This window comes from Rutilus rutilus (assembly GCF_951802725.1).
Source record: "Rutilus rutilus genome assembly, chromosome: 4".
Taxonomy (NCBI): domain Eukaryota; kingdom Metazoa; phylum Chordata; class Actinopteri; order Cypriniformes; family Leuciscidae; genus Rutilus; species Rutilus rutilus.
In genome coordinates, this window is record NC_140212.1 from 5,277,248 (window position 1) to 5,295,490 (window position 18,243).

An 18,243-nucleotide genomic window follows, 5' to 3' on the forward strand; every position below is an offset into this window, starting at 1 on the left:
GGAGGGTCTTATCTCAAGGAAAAGAAATGTACTGCATGTACACATCTGGAAGGACGAGGCACAGAGTGCATGTGCACACATGGTGTCATTCACATCTTTATCATATATATGCAAATAACACTCAATATGTCCTGAAATGGTAGGGTGCAGTGTTGTATAAAGTATCAATACACTATTTTATCCAAAAAAAACCTCACCATTCTCTTTGTACATCAGATGCAGATTTGCTAGAATGAACAAATAATTATTGGACATTCATGACATATTAAAGGTGGGCACAAATAACACTCTGAAATGGATCACAGATAATACAGATTGCAGTATTTAGTATCTCATGAGAGATATAATAAAGTAACTGAAAGTAAATGCACTTCTGTATCAAAAGTCATCAGCTTTAATGCTCTAAACTGCATAACTAATCCAGGATCCAGTATGAATTGATAAGCAGAAGCAAACTTGATTTATTTAAATGACTTTTATTAAGTTTACAAATAAGGTAACAAATGCTGTTTTATTGGAGCGCAAAGCGCAGTTTTATATGAAGCTTGAACATCCTATACTTAGTGCAAAACAGACAGTTAAACATTGCAGATGATTCCCTACTTGTTTTTGTTTGGTTTTCATTTTAAGGAATTTTTTTTTTTTAACATTTTGTACAATGTTAAATATCATACGGAGAAAAAAAAAAAAAAACACTTAATGAAAGTCACCAGAAGAAAATCCAGAGACTCAAAAGACAGCAAAACAAGCGGATCAGATTGCAGTAAAAAACAAAATAACTTAATGACAGGTCAGTAGCATTAAGTAAACATTGTTCTGTTGTATTTCTTTCCACAGGAGAGCGACTACAAAGGAGGGTTTCATTCAATAAGATCCTTTTTGAGTGAGTTTGTGTGCATTTTTTCTGTGTAACTGAAGTATCATGCAAAAATAAAATAAAAAATGGTTATAATCACAATGTGTATCGATACTGAATGGCTCATTCGCACATCAGCATGCTACAAACACAATTTCTTTCAAAGTAAAGTGAAGGATAAAGAAAAAAAGAGGTTTTTGTATTTTTCAAGGTGCTGTTATCATTTACATCAGAGGTCAGAGGTGAATCTCATTTAAATGTTGAAGGTCCTGCACTGCAGTTACATTAGCGCCCTCTACAGTCGAACAGGACGACCTGTTTCTTACAGCGAGAGCAAATTAACACTTGTATCTGGGACAGGGACATGGCACTCAGAAGGTAGTATTACAGATTTCATTAGTCTGAACACTGAGCGGGTGGGACCTCTTTGTTAAAGACCTTTTGATGTGTTCACAGTTTGAACGAACCGAACGACATAAAGTGGGTAAAAAACGAGCCGTCTACAGGTAAAGCGTTGTGTACAAAGCAAAAGGTAAAACAATCGTATTTTAAATACAGAGAGCCAGTTGAGAATCTACACTGTACAGTTGACCTAAAGTGACGTTCCTGTGCCACACGTTTCACAGAAAGCACACTAAGCAGAATGTAACCAGCTGTAATCTAAGTCCTTTCAGTAGTTCAGGTGATGAGAGCATCTCCGCTATGCTTTGTACCCTAAATAAAATGCTCTTGTTTCTGGTGAATCAGGACTGTTCTCTTTTCATCTGCACAGTCGAATGTGCAAAACGTGAAACTAAAAAGTAATCTGACGTTGCAGGTCTAATGCAGTTAATAGTATTTAGAATAAACCAAAGCATTTACAAGAGTGATTTGACCGACTGCTACAAAGAGAGAGAGAGATAGAGAGAGAGAGAGAGAGAGAGAGAGAGAGAGAGAGATCCCCTTAAAGAAGCTACTGATCTGCCATAAAACCGAAGGCCGTTGCCATGAGTACAGTGACGTGAGAACTTATATGGGCAGTGTGAGTTAAAAAGAAGAGGTTTGATGAGAAATCAGCGAGTATTACTCTTCAACAGTGCTGCTTTGGCAGAGAATTGCACTCTTGTGTCGGTGAGGGTTGCTAACTGTCTTTTCTCACCTTTCTGGTCCTTTTATCGCTCGTGAAGTTACACTTGCTGTCACATCTGTTGCTTAATGAGTTAAATGTGCCTGTCTACGCTCACCGGAGAGGGTTTGACACTGGATGGTGTCAAAACCAATTAAGCAGCGCTGCAAAAACATCTAAGCTATTGGAGGTTCTGAAATACTTACAACATACTGTCCCATGCCTACTAACTTCCCTCATCCTGCGTTTCTATCTGAGCCGATGCCTCACCTTCACAAGAGCTGCTCATGCCGTTTAAGAATCCGTCTGGAAAATAAAGACACCGTGGTTATGCTAGGAAGGGTGCACTGATGATAGGCACACTTACGCTTTGCATACTTAGGCCGATCAAAGTCTCTAAAAAACTCAATCCTCAAGTACTTTCACAGCCTTTGAATGTGATATAATGGCTGGATCATGTATTTGTACACTTTATATAAGAAGCTTTTTGCAACTCTGCCTAAAGGCTAGGACTGTGCCATCAAATGGGTTCAGACGTATGGCCAATTCAAAACGACACCTCGTTTCCGCAATATATTAATATTCACCCTCTGTGAAGTCCAAAGACCAGCACTCCAATCAAGCGCAATGCTTGAGACTCTCCGCTGCCTTATATAATCAAACCCTGAAGCAAAAAAAATAAATAAAATAAAATAAAAAAAAATAACGCAAGGCACTAGAATCTTCAGAAAGCTCACTGGGCATAGGGAAAAAGGGAAAGATTTGTTTCTTCAAGTACATTAATTGAATCCATTTTACATTCACATTTATCTAATAATATAAAGAAAGTAGAAAGGGGAAAAGGGTTAAAGTGTCTCCAATACAGATGTGAAAAATGAAATAGCTAGCCTTACATCTCATGAATGCTAATATCCAAAACCCTCCAAAATTTCATGTTTTTTTGTCTACTTTTCTTTTTAGCTAATGTTGTCCAACAACATTTATAATAATCACAGTGTTTTAACATCAAAAACTGATGAGTAAATACAGGTCCATACAGAACACGACTTCTTATTTGAATGTCTCGATCAAACTATCGCAAGAGGCCCCTAATGCTGCCATGATTAGAAAAAGCTGTTACATTAGTCATAGATTTAAAGCTTCACGGGCCTCCATGGCAGGACATGTGTGATTTCACGGTCCCGCAACCCCTAGTTTCGTATCCAAACCCCAATCCAACTGATTGTATCCACTATATTACACGTCACCTTGTGGTGTGGCCCAATGAGAAAACCGTAAGAGGATTGTAAGCGTGTGAATGTGCTGCAAAGCATGCTGGGAGCTGTAGGAGCTTGGTAGTACAAACCTTGGGGGGCAGATGAAAGGCCTCTGAACATGTGACAAAAAAATAAGTCCCTAACATTCTGCTACACAAGGCCGGCTTGAAGGGCATAGGGAAAAATACAACAACCAACCAACCAAGCAAATGGAATCAAAACCCTAATAACCCAATTTAAAAACAAAGGATATCTGTACATTGTTTTTTTTGTATTTTTATCTAATGAAGGCCACTTTCCTGTGTTTTAAAATGGGCTTTTTTTCTACCATTGTAATTATTGCATTATTCCATGGCATTGCAGCAGAGGGTTTAGGGCAAGAGGGGAACAAGGACACTAGGTTCGCACACCAACACCCAACCAACCTCTGTTTGGTGATATGCTTGATGTATGAATTTATCAAGAGGACATACAGATAGATGGATTCTGGGATGGGTGGAGGTGGCATTCATTTCATCTTAGGTCAGCAAACCTCTAAACACAAGTCAAGCCCCTTAACAAATGTTTGGGGGCTGGGTGGTGAAGGATGCACACACCTTAATAATAAAAATGGTCACACCTTCTTTGGCCACGTAACATCGTATTCAAAGTGTCCATTGTTTTATTTTCGTCTTCTCTTATCCCTTGGGTCGTTGTGCATCATCCCTGTGGCGTATCCGTGAGCATGCAGGATGATTCTGGCGTCTATCCTTCTCAATCAGCCAAAGGAAACTCTTATGACAGAATCTCTGCAATGCAATCAAATACTTGCTTAAGTCCACTTTCAGTCCGCCCCCTTCGCTTCTGACTGCCCCCACCCCCAACTCGAGAGTTATTTATGCCAGGCGCGGCTAGGCCCTGCCCTACGTGGTCTTCAGGTTGGGTCCACCCGGGTGGCTGACTGACTTCTGCAAAGTGCTGATGTGGAAGGTCTGTAAAGGAGCGGGCACCTGGGGATATTGGCCCAGGGGTTGTGAGGTGGCCAGCAGACCGGCCTGGGTGTGCGTGGCAGAGCCAGCCCACTGGGCGCTGTAAGGAGCGGAGGGGTAGCCGTACTGTGGCGTGGGACACAAGGAGCCCTTCCGGGTCCCCAGAGAGGTAGCGGGAGTGTTGGGCAAGGGCGAGTGGCCACTCAAAGTTGAAGCGATGCTTGGGCACAGCTGGCCCGGAGCCGAGTACTTACGGCCCATGTTGGCAGGAGGGACCATCTGAGAAGAGGAGGAATAAAAAGAGAGCAATAAATCAATTATAACTTCAAATTCAACTGTGAGGTCTGAGTTTCTCAAGGATAAAGTCTTACGTCGTAGTTGTGACCCTGAGGCGCCACTTGTTGTTGGTGCTTGGAGCCTCTCTTGCCCTGCGACAGGTTCATAGCATCCCTGGCCCAGTTGTCCACCAATTTGTGCAGCTCGTCTGTGAACATGCCCTTGCAGCTCTGGGACTGAGAGACGGGCGGTTGGTTTTGATTCTGACCAGTTCCCACCACCGTGTTGGTGCTGCTCGTCCCTGAGCGGAGAGGAAAAGAGGAAGAGAAAAGACTGTCGTAAAGAGGAAGTCTCTCCAACGGATGTCACACTGAAATATCTGATACAATCTGAAGCCCACAGACTATATCAATGTGTACATGTATATTTTCATATACATTTCCTCTCATTAGTTTACATACACCTTATATAATCAGCAAAATGTTTGATCTAAAAATAAGAGAGATGATTTTTTTTTTGTTTTTAATGTTCAAATAACAGATTTGAGAATCAAAAGTATGAGCTGTGATTTAAAATCTTGCATTCAAGTTAAACCTGGAAAAAAACAAAGTGAAAAAAATAAAGTTACACTTTTGTGATTTTGATCATGAGAACTCATTGTGAAATGCTTTTTTTTTTAATCCAATGAAGCACAAGATGCTCTTTGGATCATCTCTAATCATGCTGGAAAGCATGATCATCAGGTTTTACACGATCTGTGGAGTTCATTAAAACCAGAATACCTGTTTGGTAAAATATCAGGTTGTTCAGGACAATCTTTTTTTTTCATTATATTTATCTCTTCCAATTTAAATAAATGCGAAACATATCACATATTATACAAAGGGTATGTAAATTTAAGAGTACAACTGTACATATAATGTCATGTGTATACAAAAACAAAAGTCATGGCAGTGAGGCCCTATCGAGCACCTGGGCGTCCGCTCTGAGGCTAAAGTGACACTTTTATCTCTCTGACTCCAGCCTGCAAAACAGGTCACGATGACAACATTAAAACACCATCTCTGGCTTTCCATCGGAGCACAGAAAACAGTGCTCCGCATCTGCCTGGGCTTTATCATCATGCTTGCCATGGTTGTTTTTATTGCAACACAAGAGGGAGCAAAAGGGTGGTGAAATGGAAATGGATTCACCATGGAAATGTTCAACACTTACTATTTAGAGACTTAATGAGATAGTTGATTAGTACCATTAGCTAAACTAATACAAAAATGGTCAAAATCTTGTCAGCACATTAATATTTGTGAGAAGTATGAGTAAAAAAAGCCTCTTTCTGAAGAACAAACCATAGCAATGAGGATTATGTGGTACATAATAATTATAATAATAATAATAAAAAAAGAAGCTAATTTCTGAGCAGCTAATGCGAAGCAAAATGAAAAATGAGTGGAAATGCCTCAGCTTCTTCATAAGACACATCACTGTCATGACTAAGAGATGACAGTCTTTACTCATGCATTGGTATTAGGTGATTGGTCCGTTTATCTATACATGTCTGTCAAGGAACATTTAAGAACATACTGTAAATCAAAAATGGAAAAACACATTTTTCAAAATCAAATCTTGCACAGTAAATTACATTGGGCACAAATGTCTTGCCAAATATCCAGGCAGCCATCCGGCGACATAGATAAGACCTGTTAGGATGGTAAACACAGCCCCTCCAGAAAGCAGCAACAGAAAGACGACATTGCGCCAAGACTAAAGCACCAAAAGGTATTCTGGGTGATGTAGTGTACAGCAAGCCATGCTTAGAAAGATAGCTACTCCTTTTTCACCATGCTGGTGCTGGTGCCAAAGCCAGTACCCGATTTGGGCCTGTTCCATGCATTTCCATTGAAGGAAAAATGGTTTATATTGGCCCTTAAAACTAAATACTGTATATATAGTTTGGGGTCAGTATGTTTTTATTAAAGAAATTATTACTTGTATTCAACAAGGATGCAAAAACTTGATCAAATGTGACAGTAAAGATACTTATAATGTTACAAAATATTTTTATTTCAAACCAGTGCTGTTCAAACTTTCTATTCATCAAAGAATCTTGAAATAATGTATTACTGTTTCCACAAAAAATATTAGCAGCACAACTGTTTTCAACATTTAAAATAGGAAATGTTTTTTTGAGCATCAAATCAGCATGTTAGAATGATTTCTGAAAGCTCATGTGACACTGAAGCAGGAATAAATAGCTTTTTAAAATATATAAAAAATAAATTGTAATAACATTTCACAATATTACTGTATTTTTGATCAGACAAATGCAGCCTGTGCGAATATAAGGCTTCTTTTAATCATAATATATTTGTGGATGTTAGAACATTCATAAAACTAGACCACTGGCCAAGCACCAGCACCACTTGCTGGAAGAGGAGTGAGGGAGAGGTGGAGGCTCCACACAGCGTGACTTCAGCACTTACTGGATGACTTCCATTCACTTTGTTAAATAATATGAATATGGGAGGATCTTGGATTCCTGGTTGTGAAAACCTACCTTTATACGTGCAAAAATGTGAGCTGTACACCCTTAATACGGTAGCGTGTGCATTGGACAGTGATTAAGCCTTGTGCACAATGAGGGGGAAAATCAGCCAGGGCCTCATTATACCCTTGTAATGGGTGAGAAGAGAAGCTCCATCCAAACAGGATGAGGTCGATGCGTAGTAAGCGGGATGAGTCTTAAGGGGATAAAGAAGAGTGCATAAGGGAGTCTGGGGCTTCAAATTGGCTTGTGGATAATGGGATGAGTGCTCAGACGGGTCCATTTAGAGTGCATTAGTCTGATGCGGAGTGTGGCGTCGTCGCATGGCGAGTGCCACCGGTTTGAAAAAAACATTTGCATGCATGTTCGCTAAACAATTTCCGGTGGGAGAATCCCGATCTCGTTTTCATGTGGAAACCAAATTTAGGGGAAGGTGTTTGTTAAGGGTAATGTTTGAGTTTAATTTGAGAGTGAAAACACGTGACATGCCACACTTGGACATGAATGGGTCATCACAGGAGAGAAATGCTCAAGTCAGCCTGAGAGCTGAAGCAAGGAAACTAGCTTTCAACAGGCCACAGGACATGAAGTGAGGGGTGATGACAGGAAAGAGAAGGAGGGAGGGAGTGGGAGGATGTAAAATAGAGAGATAATTACTACAGAGTTGGTTGCAGGGGCACACTTTTTTCACCATCTTCCCTGAAGCATGGAGAGAACGGTGAGATTGGAGAGAATCAGTGTTGCAGTAACTCCACGTCCAACACAGTGCATTATGGGAGTGTATTACAGAACATGCTAGTCTAACACCTGATGGCTGTTACATTCATACTGTATTTCCAATAACAGTGAAGGTGGGGGTGAGTGGAGGAAGGTTCTCATGTGGTTGTGACTACTGGGTCTGTGGTCAAAGCCAGTGATCAGGTGTATCCAACATTGTTGTGAGAGCTGCTAATAGAAGACAAGATTGCAAAGGAAGACTGTGCTGAGATGAGATGATGTGTGAAAGTACCTGAGCTGAGGGACGGGAAATATGTTTTTTTTTCTTTTAATAAAAAAAAAAAAACTTAAAACAAAACAAGACTAAGGGACAATTCAGCAGATTGTAAAATAGATGTGGAGACTTGCCTAGATTACCTTGAGCCTTAATTTTGAAAGTGGCTGTAATTATTCGAGGAAATGAGAATAGTACGTTGCCGGTTCACACTGCATTTGTCAGAAAAGGAAGAGCCATGTTTCAGCAGCAGATACATTGACGTGTCATCATTATTTGATCACACTATATGGCTAACACGTTACAGTAAGGTTCAATTTGTATTTGTGTTACAGCAAGTTATCATGAACTACTGTAATAATCAGTGTTAATGTTAACTAAAACTATTACAAATCAATAATTTTCAGTAACAAGTAAAGTTGAAATAAATGAAAATATAAATATTAGATAAGTTTAAGTTGTAGTACAATTACTAAATCTAAAACTGAAAAAAAAAAAAAAAAAAAAAAATAAAGCTTAACAGAAATATATATATAAAAATAAAAAAAGGCTAAAAATTAAAACTAAAAAATATTAAAAAGTACTTTAATAGTACATAAATTATACTAAAATAACACTTCTTACAATAAACAATTTTTACACTTTTCCTTTTACACATTCTTCCGTGATCTTGTAGTGAAAGTGATGGGCAAATCCAAATTCACAATACATTGTTTAAGCTACTTGAGAACTGCTAACATACAAGCTTCGGGAAACTGTCAAATGCAGCATGTTATTAATCTTTTAAATGATTAGTAATTAATTTATCTTTAGCAATTTTGTTATTATGTTAAATCAAACTTGAGCATAAATGCAATGGAAAATATTAAAACTAATAATACAAATGACAAAGTGTCCATCGTAAACGATAAGAAATAATTAAATTAGAAATAATTATTGGACCATATAGATTACACTAGTGCATTATTGGATATGAACGATAATAACTGTTTAGTGATGAATATAAGTTCTTTTTAAGATTCATGACACAATGTCTGAGATGATCAGCCAATCAGAAGGCTTGGCAGAATCAAGAACTAAATCACATGACATTGTAGGAAAGAGACAAAAGAAAAAGCGTTACACACAAAGAGCCAAGCAGGGCGTACTCAGAAAACGCGTCCTCCTGCCACCTGGTTTGAAGGTCACTCTCTCCGACCCACAGCTGAACTTTACACAGCCTGTGGTACAAAAAGAGGGAAAGAGAAAGAGAGAGATGGAAAAGAGCAAGAGACAGTGAGAGAGAGAGAGAGAGAGAGATAGATAGAGAGAGAAAGAGATGGAGCAGATAGAAGAGAGAGAGAGAGAGAAAGGAAACGTACACAAATACACAGTGAGAATGGTAACAGAGGTCAGTAAGCCATGAATTCCTGACAGATAGAGAGAGTGAAGGAGGTGAAGAAGGGGAGGAGTGGCCCTGGGTGGAGGAGCAGGGGAGGAGAAGCACCCCCTGGAGGCACAAGCATCAGCCCTGCAGCTTCATCCAAATCAAAGCGTGCGCTTTCTCAGATGGGCAAAGCAAAGATTTCTACATTAAGACTTGATTAAACCTGAACCGCCAGAAATAGGGCCGATATACGAAACACCACAAAAGTCACAAGAACGTTAGAGGGAAAAATAACACAATTTTAATGACCGCTTTTAATACGTTTTCTCCTCAAATTTGGAAGACTCACAGGAAGTAGGCCACAGTTGCTATGTGTTACTAAAACATCCAAAGTGACAAAGCCAACAGAGTATACTCTGCAGACATGTGATCAGCTAAAGACTAAAAAGAAGGAAACCTGACCCTCAAATGTAAAAAAATACATTTATCAAATTTTTAGCATTTAATAACCATGATAATAATATATTTTATTATAATACGATATATGTTTATAGTAAAAGTATTAATAGAATTGTTATTATTATTATTAATAATAATAACAATGTAAATAATTATCATTATTACCATTTTATTTTACTGAACAACAGTAAAATAACTAACATTTATGGCTGTCTTAAGGTCTTTGTTTTCAAACATTACACCATTAATCTTTTATTTTGGCGGAAAGACCTTATCGCTTCTCTTTGTTGACAACAGAAGATTTTCATGGCGAATGTTGCGTTCCTAAATACAACTTATAAGCAACTCAAACACAGCACTTGCAGAGTAGCATTAAAGAGATAGTTCACCCCAACATTTTTTAATTTCTGTCATCGTTTACTCACCCTTAAATTGTTCCAAACCTGTATAAATGTCTTTGTTCTGCTGAACACAAAGGAAGATATTTTGAAGAATGTTTGTAAATCAAGCATATCTCGGGCCCCAATGACTACCATAGTATGTTTTCCCCCTACTAGGACATTTATACAGGTTTGGAAAAACTTGAGGGTGAGTAAACGATGACAGAATTTACATTTTTGGGTGAACTATCCCTTTAACTGTGAATCGAAACTGAAAACACAGTGCTGTTACAGTCCTCTGAAACATGCAGTGTGTCAGATTTTATAGGCTATTTATATAATTGCATCACAACCATTGCGATTTGATGATCACACTTAGCCATATCATTTTAACTGGCAAGTAACACCATTTCAACACCTATTTTTACTCGCATTTGCCACTTTGAACCCTGGCTAACATGATAACGGTGTCCCACAGATGGCGGCGCAAGCTCATGCAGCGCTGTCAGGAGCAATCCGTGCATGGAATAAATGTATTAGAAAACGTGACATTTTGAAGTTTATTTAGTCATTAAGGCCATTTCACGATTTCAATCATCATACAGTAACCAGCACACCCCCACCTAACCCCCATGACCACCACCACAAAACCATTTTTTTCTCTCGGATTTACGCAACTCACGTGTGTCACTTTTCAGGGTGGAAAAGACGGAAATCCGTATAAAACGGGGAGAAAAAAAACACAACCCTGATTATGGTTTTTAGTGATATAAGAGTTAAAATTAGTTATATATACACCATATTTTGGGGATAAATTTGCAAGGAAGAGGGCAAAGCACCAACAGCTGTCCCTTGTTTCAAAATCAAGCAAATGCTTAACATTTTTTACTAAAAACAGAGAAACCTGACCTGTTTGAATTTTTTTTTTTTATATATATATTTAAATTACATGTAAAAAAAAAAAAACTTTTATAAATATATTTTATTGCAATTACAATAAATTATACATTTATTTCATTGCAATACTTAAATTATGGTTTAAAAGTTTTATATTGCGATTTGCATAAAACGTGCATAGTGGACTATTGTTATCGACGAAAACTGAGAATGATTTTTTTTCTGTTTATTGCCAACCCATAATGTCACTTTATCATTTTAGTTGGTGTTAAAAAAAAAAGCAGAGGGGCTGTGATGTGTTTCTTTATTTTTACCTTGCGAGGTGACACACAGACTGGGCGCAGAGAGCGTGGCGTCACTGGTGTACGCGGAGCACAGGTTCTCATTAGAGGGGGAGGGCTTGAAGGATTGGAGCAGAGGGCTACTCCCCCCATCTATCATCCCCCCAGGGCCCAGGAAGGCCTGCTGGGGAGGGTACACGGAGGGAGCACTCTGCGCTGATAAAGTGCTGGTTGCTGTAAGACCACACACACAAAAACATATAGAAGTGCTGATCAGAGCCAGGACACAAGACGCAAACACAGATTTGAAGTTGCTGGAACCAGATTCACAAAGATTTTCTGAAGAAAGAAGTTCAGAAATGTTGTTAAAAGTTCTAAGAAGAAGAACACTAGAATCTTTATGTGAACAGATTGTGTGCTGCGTACGCCCAATTAATGACGCTGACACCATAAATGTGCAAATATGAACGTTAGCCCAGGGTTTAAGAGCGTACAGTGTGAAATGTCAGTGTATGAATAACCAGGATTAATTGGTAACCCTGGGTAAATTATCAGCAGTGTGAAATGTGAAGCAAGATAACCCAGAATTCTGTTTACCCGGGGACCCAGGATTAACTATTTCAAGTGTGAAAAGCCCTATTGGAGACTATCCTAACTTTAACCCTTAAACAGGCAACATGCACCACCGGATACAAAGTCTTTAATCTCTTGTAGGAGGCATGAGAAAGAAATTTTCATCCAATTCTGTTATCATTATCATGGTTGAGTCTGTTTGGAGTATGTGGGTCACATGACTTGGTTCAGTAGAAATCTCGTTCCAGGGCTGGGGCCCTTAGGGAAGATCCTTATATGCCCTCCTGGCCTCTGCGCCCCCCCGTACACAGTCCCTCTTCTCAATCTATGTATTTTGAGTTAAAAAATTGTGCAAATATTAATAATCATACTACATCTTTGCATTTTTTAACTAGATATTTTATTGCAGGTTTTTTTACACAGCTCATACACAGGGATGTCCAACCCTGCTCCTGGAGGGCTTCTGTCCTGCAGAGTTTAGCTCCAACCCTGATCAAACATACCTGAAAAACCTAACCAAAGTCTACTATACAGGAATACTTAGAAAATGATATGTTGTATCTATATTGCATTATACGATTGATTAGGGATGGCGCTTAACCCTGAGGGCAGTGGACCTCAAGGGCTAGAGTTTCCCACCCCTGAGGTTGAAGACGAGACGGTTTAGCAGTGAAAAAAATACAAGAAATGTGTATGCTTCAATATTAGGACACTTAGACTTGTCATACATGCAGTATAGTTTGCATATTATTATTTATTAATTTTTTGCAGTGAATAAATCATAGAAATATTGGTTACACTTTATTTTAAGGTGTCATTGTTACAGTGTAATTATTGAGTACTGAGTAATATTAAGCAACTACATGTACTTAGGGTAGGGTAGGGTAGGATTAGGATTTGGTTGAGGGTTAGTTGCATGTTATTATGCTTCATTTACTGTTATTACTATGGTAAGTACATGTAACATATGTAACAACGACACTGTAAAATAAAGTGTTACCGAAATATTGATGGCTTTTTTATACCCTAATAGGGCAACGTATCCTGGGAGATACAACTCATAAAATCCAAAATTTATATCAAATATTTCTAAAATTCCTTTGTATATGTTTGACTTAAGTCCAGATGATATAATGAAATGATTGCTGATAATTTTCCACTCTTGCCTGTTTAAGGGTTAACAGGTTATTTACAATGTTTTTAAATAAATTTATTTGATGGAATTTAAATTCTCTCTTTAGGGATTGTCTTTTTACTAAAAAAGATAAGAACGATCTTAACGATATTTTGTATTCCCAAAAAACATTGTCAATTGATCTGCACAAAAAGGCAAAATGGAACAAGTGAATACCTGGCTGTACAGGACTCTTGCTGCCCTGGGAGCTACCGCGGCTGGATTTGCTGCTTTTGCTCTTGGTGGGACGTCGTCTACGGCCAGCTGGGTTCACCACGGGTGGGTTGACCATGGCGGGTGGAACTTTGCCCAATCGGGCAAAAAGGGAATCAATCTCGGCCTTCTGCCGAGTGTACAGGGCCTGACTCTCTATCATGTGCCTGGGAGAAAAACATGGAAAGCACAATTACACTGCATATCTTTCGCCTAGGTTACACCATCCCAGTTCCTGTTACAATGTCTAAATCAAAAAACAAACATACTTCTCCCTCAGCTTGTTGACTTCTCTCTTAAAATCATCATCTTCAAACTCCGAGTCATTGTCGCTGCTGAAGTAGGAGCTGACAGAGTTGTTGAGGCTCCCGGGACTCTGGGCTGGACCGTTGCCCACGGCTGGATGGGCTTGAGGTGCTGGCTGGGGTTCTGGGGGTTGTAAGCTAGCTGTTGTAGCCTCGTCCTGTGCGCTGCTCACTGAGAAACGCCCCACCTTCGTGTCCGTTTTGGTGGTAACCTGGAAACGGCCAATAGTGGTGGGCTGAGGGTGGGTTGCCATCTGGCTGGGAAGAGCAGGGAGGCCGTCGACAACATCTGCTCTCGTGTCTCTGAGGGGAGAGGAGGTACGGTGCAGTGTGTTTTCAGGGCTAGAGAGAGGGGAGGATGATGATGAAGAGGAGGTGGTGGTGGAGGAAGACGACGTGGAGGATGAATCAAAGGAGCCTGTGTGAGCTTGCGAGGCGTTCTCATCAGGAGCCACTGACACCTGAACGAGAGAGAGAACAAGAGTGTCATACACAAACACCATGACAAACACTATTTATACCATAAGATATTATGCACTGACACTATTGGATGAGAAATGAACTGAGCTGGACGATGACATCACTGTTTTTCTGCAGAACTGCTTTATAGATGAGATGAACTAATTTAATAATTAATGATCTTTACAATGTAACTGAATTAACGCTGAACAATGGCACTATTTTCTTTTAGAGCCGCTGTGCAGCTGAAATGAACTCTTTGCATCATTGCATCAGTTTTCACTGTAAAGCTGTTTTGAAACCTGTCTTGTATAAAGCGCTATATAAAGAAAGGTGACTTGACTTGACTATGAACATCCCATTCCTGTCATCACATTGCGAATGCAAAGTACCTGGAATCGTCCCAGTTTGTATCCTCCTACTGTAGGTGCAGCTGCTTGCTCATCATCCAGAGAAAACGGAACTGAAATGGTATCATCATTAATAAGCAGAGTTGAAGCTTTTTGCTAGCTGTTGTCCATTTAAAGAACAGGTAAAAGTAAAGTAAAACCTCAGCACATACCTGGCTGTCCTCCAGATGGCATCCCAGTAAAAGATGACTACAGGTAAGAAAAAGATGTGAATCAGAATACAGACATGTAAATAAAGCACAATATAAATTATTTAATTATTCAAAATGTATTTAAAAAGGAATCATTTAAATGACCATTGTAAAGAAATATTAAATAGTGTACATGTATATAAATATATTTCTAACTATATATAAATATATATATATATATATATATTTATATATAGTTAGAAAGATATTTATATACATGTACACTATTTAATATTTCTTTACAATGGTAAAGAATATATATATATAGTAAAAAGGGTAATTAAAAAGGGTCATTTTAAATTATTTATATCAATTATACCTCTTGAAGCAAAAAGTTGCATGCTTTCTCTGTTACACTTAAGATTTGAGGAGGTAATTCTCTGGTTTATTACTGTATGGGATTTTAAAAACCACTTCTTTTATCTGTTATTGGTGTATGGAAAGTTCCGTGCCAAAGTTTAACTGCAATAAATGAAATCAGACAGATCCGACACTTAATACAAGTGTGCTGGTGTTTTTCGGCCAGTCCCCTGTTGGTGTGCATGTACCTGGTGCGTGACATTGCTGATTGGGACGGTCTCTGGACTCAGTGCCCGTCTCAGCTGGGCATCTAGATCCTCCAGGGGCTGCTGGGACTAAATAATCCATTTCAGCAATTAGTCAGGTTCACTTAGTTAGCCCCAAGAAATATACACGCACGCGGGCTCGTACAAACACTTATTACTCATGGCAAGTGCACACAAATACAGCAGGGGAACTGTGTATCTAATTAATTTCTGCATGAGACAATCTCTTACAGTAAGTAAAGGGTCAGATGACCACTGCCTGGAAGAACTGAATGCTTTTAATCCAAGCTGAGGCTTCCTTTCATGTTCCACATGAAATAGAGAGTAAATCCTTTAATTGGCCCACGCTCTGCGGTTCCTGAAATGTTTTGTTCAGGTTGGCTCGCGGCTGAGTGCCATCACAGCAAGTTTTCCATTCAAAAGTGATGGATGAAAAATATCGCATCAAATTCACAGGATTAGAAAAAGTCTCTTAGATTTAGTATGAATCGCCTTAAGCAGAAGGGAAGGACTTTCTTTGTGTTTGACTTGAATGCAAGCAGGGTTCAATTTGGAGTGAGGAAAATATACGTTATATAACATTACTTTGATTAATCGAGAATTGTCTGAAATCGAAATTCATCCACAACATGCTGAAGATCAAAATTACATGATAAAAATGTAGTTGTTTGATTAAAGCCACTTTTGATTACTTGAAATCCTCAAAAAAAGTATTAAAAAAGGGGGAGTCAGAAAATCTGGGTAGAGGACAAGTTAAAAACAAAACAAAGGGCAAAATTAACATGCAAACGTAAAAATATGGAAAAATAATTAAAGAGACAATAAAAAAAAAAAGTTTAAAACAAATGTAATCTACTCAATCAAACTACAATGACTGATATTGTAAAACAGTTTTTTCTTTCAAATCTTACAAGGGGACCTTTATATTCCCTTTACCTTTCATAAAATAATTATTATTAACAAATGAGTTTGCTGTTTTTATTACAGTCCCAATAAAACCAGAACATTAGACAAAAACACACTGAAAATGTTTCATGTCTGATGCTGTTTTCTTAAAACCACATCTTTCCCGTTCTCCACCCGTCTACGGCAGAGGAAAAGAGAAAGAGCAGCAAGTCAGAGTTAATGAGCGTCACAGGTCATGCTCCTAACAGGCCTCAAAGGAAAGCTATGCCATGCAGTGGTTTGATTCTTATGTGATTAAAATCTTCACTCATGCTCTGCGTGTTTTACAGGAATGAAACTATATAAAAACAGAGTGAGACAGAAAGAGAAAGAAGAAAAGGGCACCTGAGTTAAACAAGGTCCTGGGAAGGGTGGTAGGTGCTCTGTGGGCGGCGTGCCAGCCTGATCTGGGCCGACAGGCAACACCTAATGAATGAAGACGGAAGAGAAACTAAAGCACTGTAAAGAACGAAAGCTGGCAGAGGTGCCGATGAACCGCCACAAGCAGCCTAAGACTGTGTGTTATGCTTGGGAATTATTCAAAGCTGTACACAAAATATGACTAGAGCTTGGTTGTAATATTACAGAAGAGTGTCAGTTGAGTTATAAAGCATTCATGTAGGATTACTATGTCATGCATTTTGTCAGTCATGAAACCCAACAGCCATGCAGAAATTGGGTTTAAAAACACTACAAAATCATCCAGTTTTTTCTATACAGTAGTTAGAGGGTTGAGAGAAAGAGGTTAAATGTGATGTTAAAAACAAGAAAAGTGTTTTAACCATGTACCATGATGTCAAACTTGAGCTTAGTTGCATTGTGACATTATTTTCATGACTGTTAATCAACCGGTCACTCACCGGTAGTCTTGATAGCGGCGCTTTGGATGGAGTCGTCTGACTGTAGCCGACTGGGGTGGAGCCATTGCCCATGGAGGTCATTGGAGAGCCCGTGGGCTGACCGGAGGAGTTGAGGGGTAAACTAGAGGGAGGGAGAGGGGTGCCACTTGGAGTGGAGCAGGCAGTTGGAGAGGAGGTGCCAGGGACACTTGGGGCCGCCAAGGGGTCAGCTGTGACATCAGACTGGGCAGAGGGCAGACCAGAGCCCAGGTCCATGAAGAGTGACCGCAGCTTCTTATCCAGAGCCTGGATGTCATCGACGCCTTTACCCTGCGGGTCACTGTCACATTCCACACTTTGTGTGTGACTCTGATTGGCCACGGTGGAGGTCTGAGGCTGGCTGTGCACGGGTGTCAGAGCTCCAGAGATGGGAGTAACAGTGTCGGGGATGGTGGATGGTGCGAGCTGCGGCGTCTGGATGGCGGCTGAAGTGAGCTGAGCTGAAGTGGAGGGGATGGATGGCTGTTCGCCACTGCCACATCCCATAGGAGCCACAGGGTGAGTGAGTGGGGCAGCAGTACTAGCAGGTACAGGCATAGAGACTGAGGTCTGGGGGAATGATGCGGCGGCAGGAACAGGTGGCATTGGCAGAGAGGAAGGGGTGGAAATAACACTGATGATGGCAGGTACAACCTGACTTTGAGGCAGGGGGATTTGTGAATGGGATGGAGGGGAAGCGACGGCAGAGGTGGGAAGGGCAGGAGGAGGAGACGATGCCCCCGGAGGGTTTATGGAGACAGAGGGTAGAGATGGTGAAGCGGTCGTTTCAGAAGACACTGGGGGAGGGACAATCGGGGCGGTGCTAGAGGGCAAGGGTGTTGCGGCAGGAACCAGAGGGGGCATGGAGACATGGAGCATTGGTGGCGCGGTGCTGGGACCCGGGTCGAACCGGCCTTGACGCATCTCAGAGAATGCCTGCTGCAGACTGACTGCAGACGCAGACACAGAAAGCCCCAAGACAGGCACTGCAACTGACACAGCTGATAAGGAATAGAAATTCAAGACAAAAATGAGTATGCGGTTATATAATTTGTCTAGGCTATTTGTATTGGGTATGAGAGCAGACATTATAGTAAGAGACAATCAAAAAGGGATTCTACACTGCACAAATTTATTATTCAGTATTTTTAT

The 18,243-nt window shown here is 39.9% G+C and overlaps 1 protein-coding gene across 11 annotated transcripts in view; it reads right to left on the minus strand.

The window, feature by feature from the left end:
- Nucleotides 1-456: 456 nt before the first annotated feature.
- wnk1b (WNK lysine deficient protein kinase 1b) overlaps nt 457-18,243 on the minus strand; it is a 79,361-nt gene continuing 61,574 nt past the window's right edge. For 2 of the 11 annotated variants that reach the window (XM_084408297.1, XM_084408295.1), the window contains 12 exons: nt 17,074-18,092; nt 16,559-16,639; nt 15,251-15,337; nt 14,664-14,700; nt 14,494-14,564; nt 13,607-14,103; nt 13,302-13,504; nt 11,411-11,611; nt 9,122-9,214; nt 7,661-7,702; nt 4,557-4,762; nt 457-4,464 (listed from right to left, as the gene is read on the minus strand). In XM_084408297.1, the coding sequence (XP_084264423.1) occupies nt 4,120-4,464; nt 4,557-4,762; nt 7,661-7,702; nt 9,122-9,214; nt 11,411-11,611; nt 13,302-13,504; nt 13,607-14,103; nt 14,494-14,564; nt 14,664-14,700; nt 15,251-15,337; nt 16,559-16,639; nt 17,074-18,092 (2,882 nt within the window). In that variant the 3' untranslated portion in view covers nt 457-4,119. The other 9 variants (XM_084408303.1, XM_084408304.1, XM_084408298.1 and 6 more) reach the window with 9 other exon arrangements.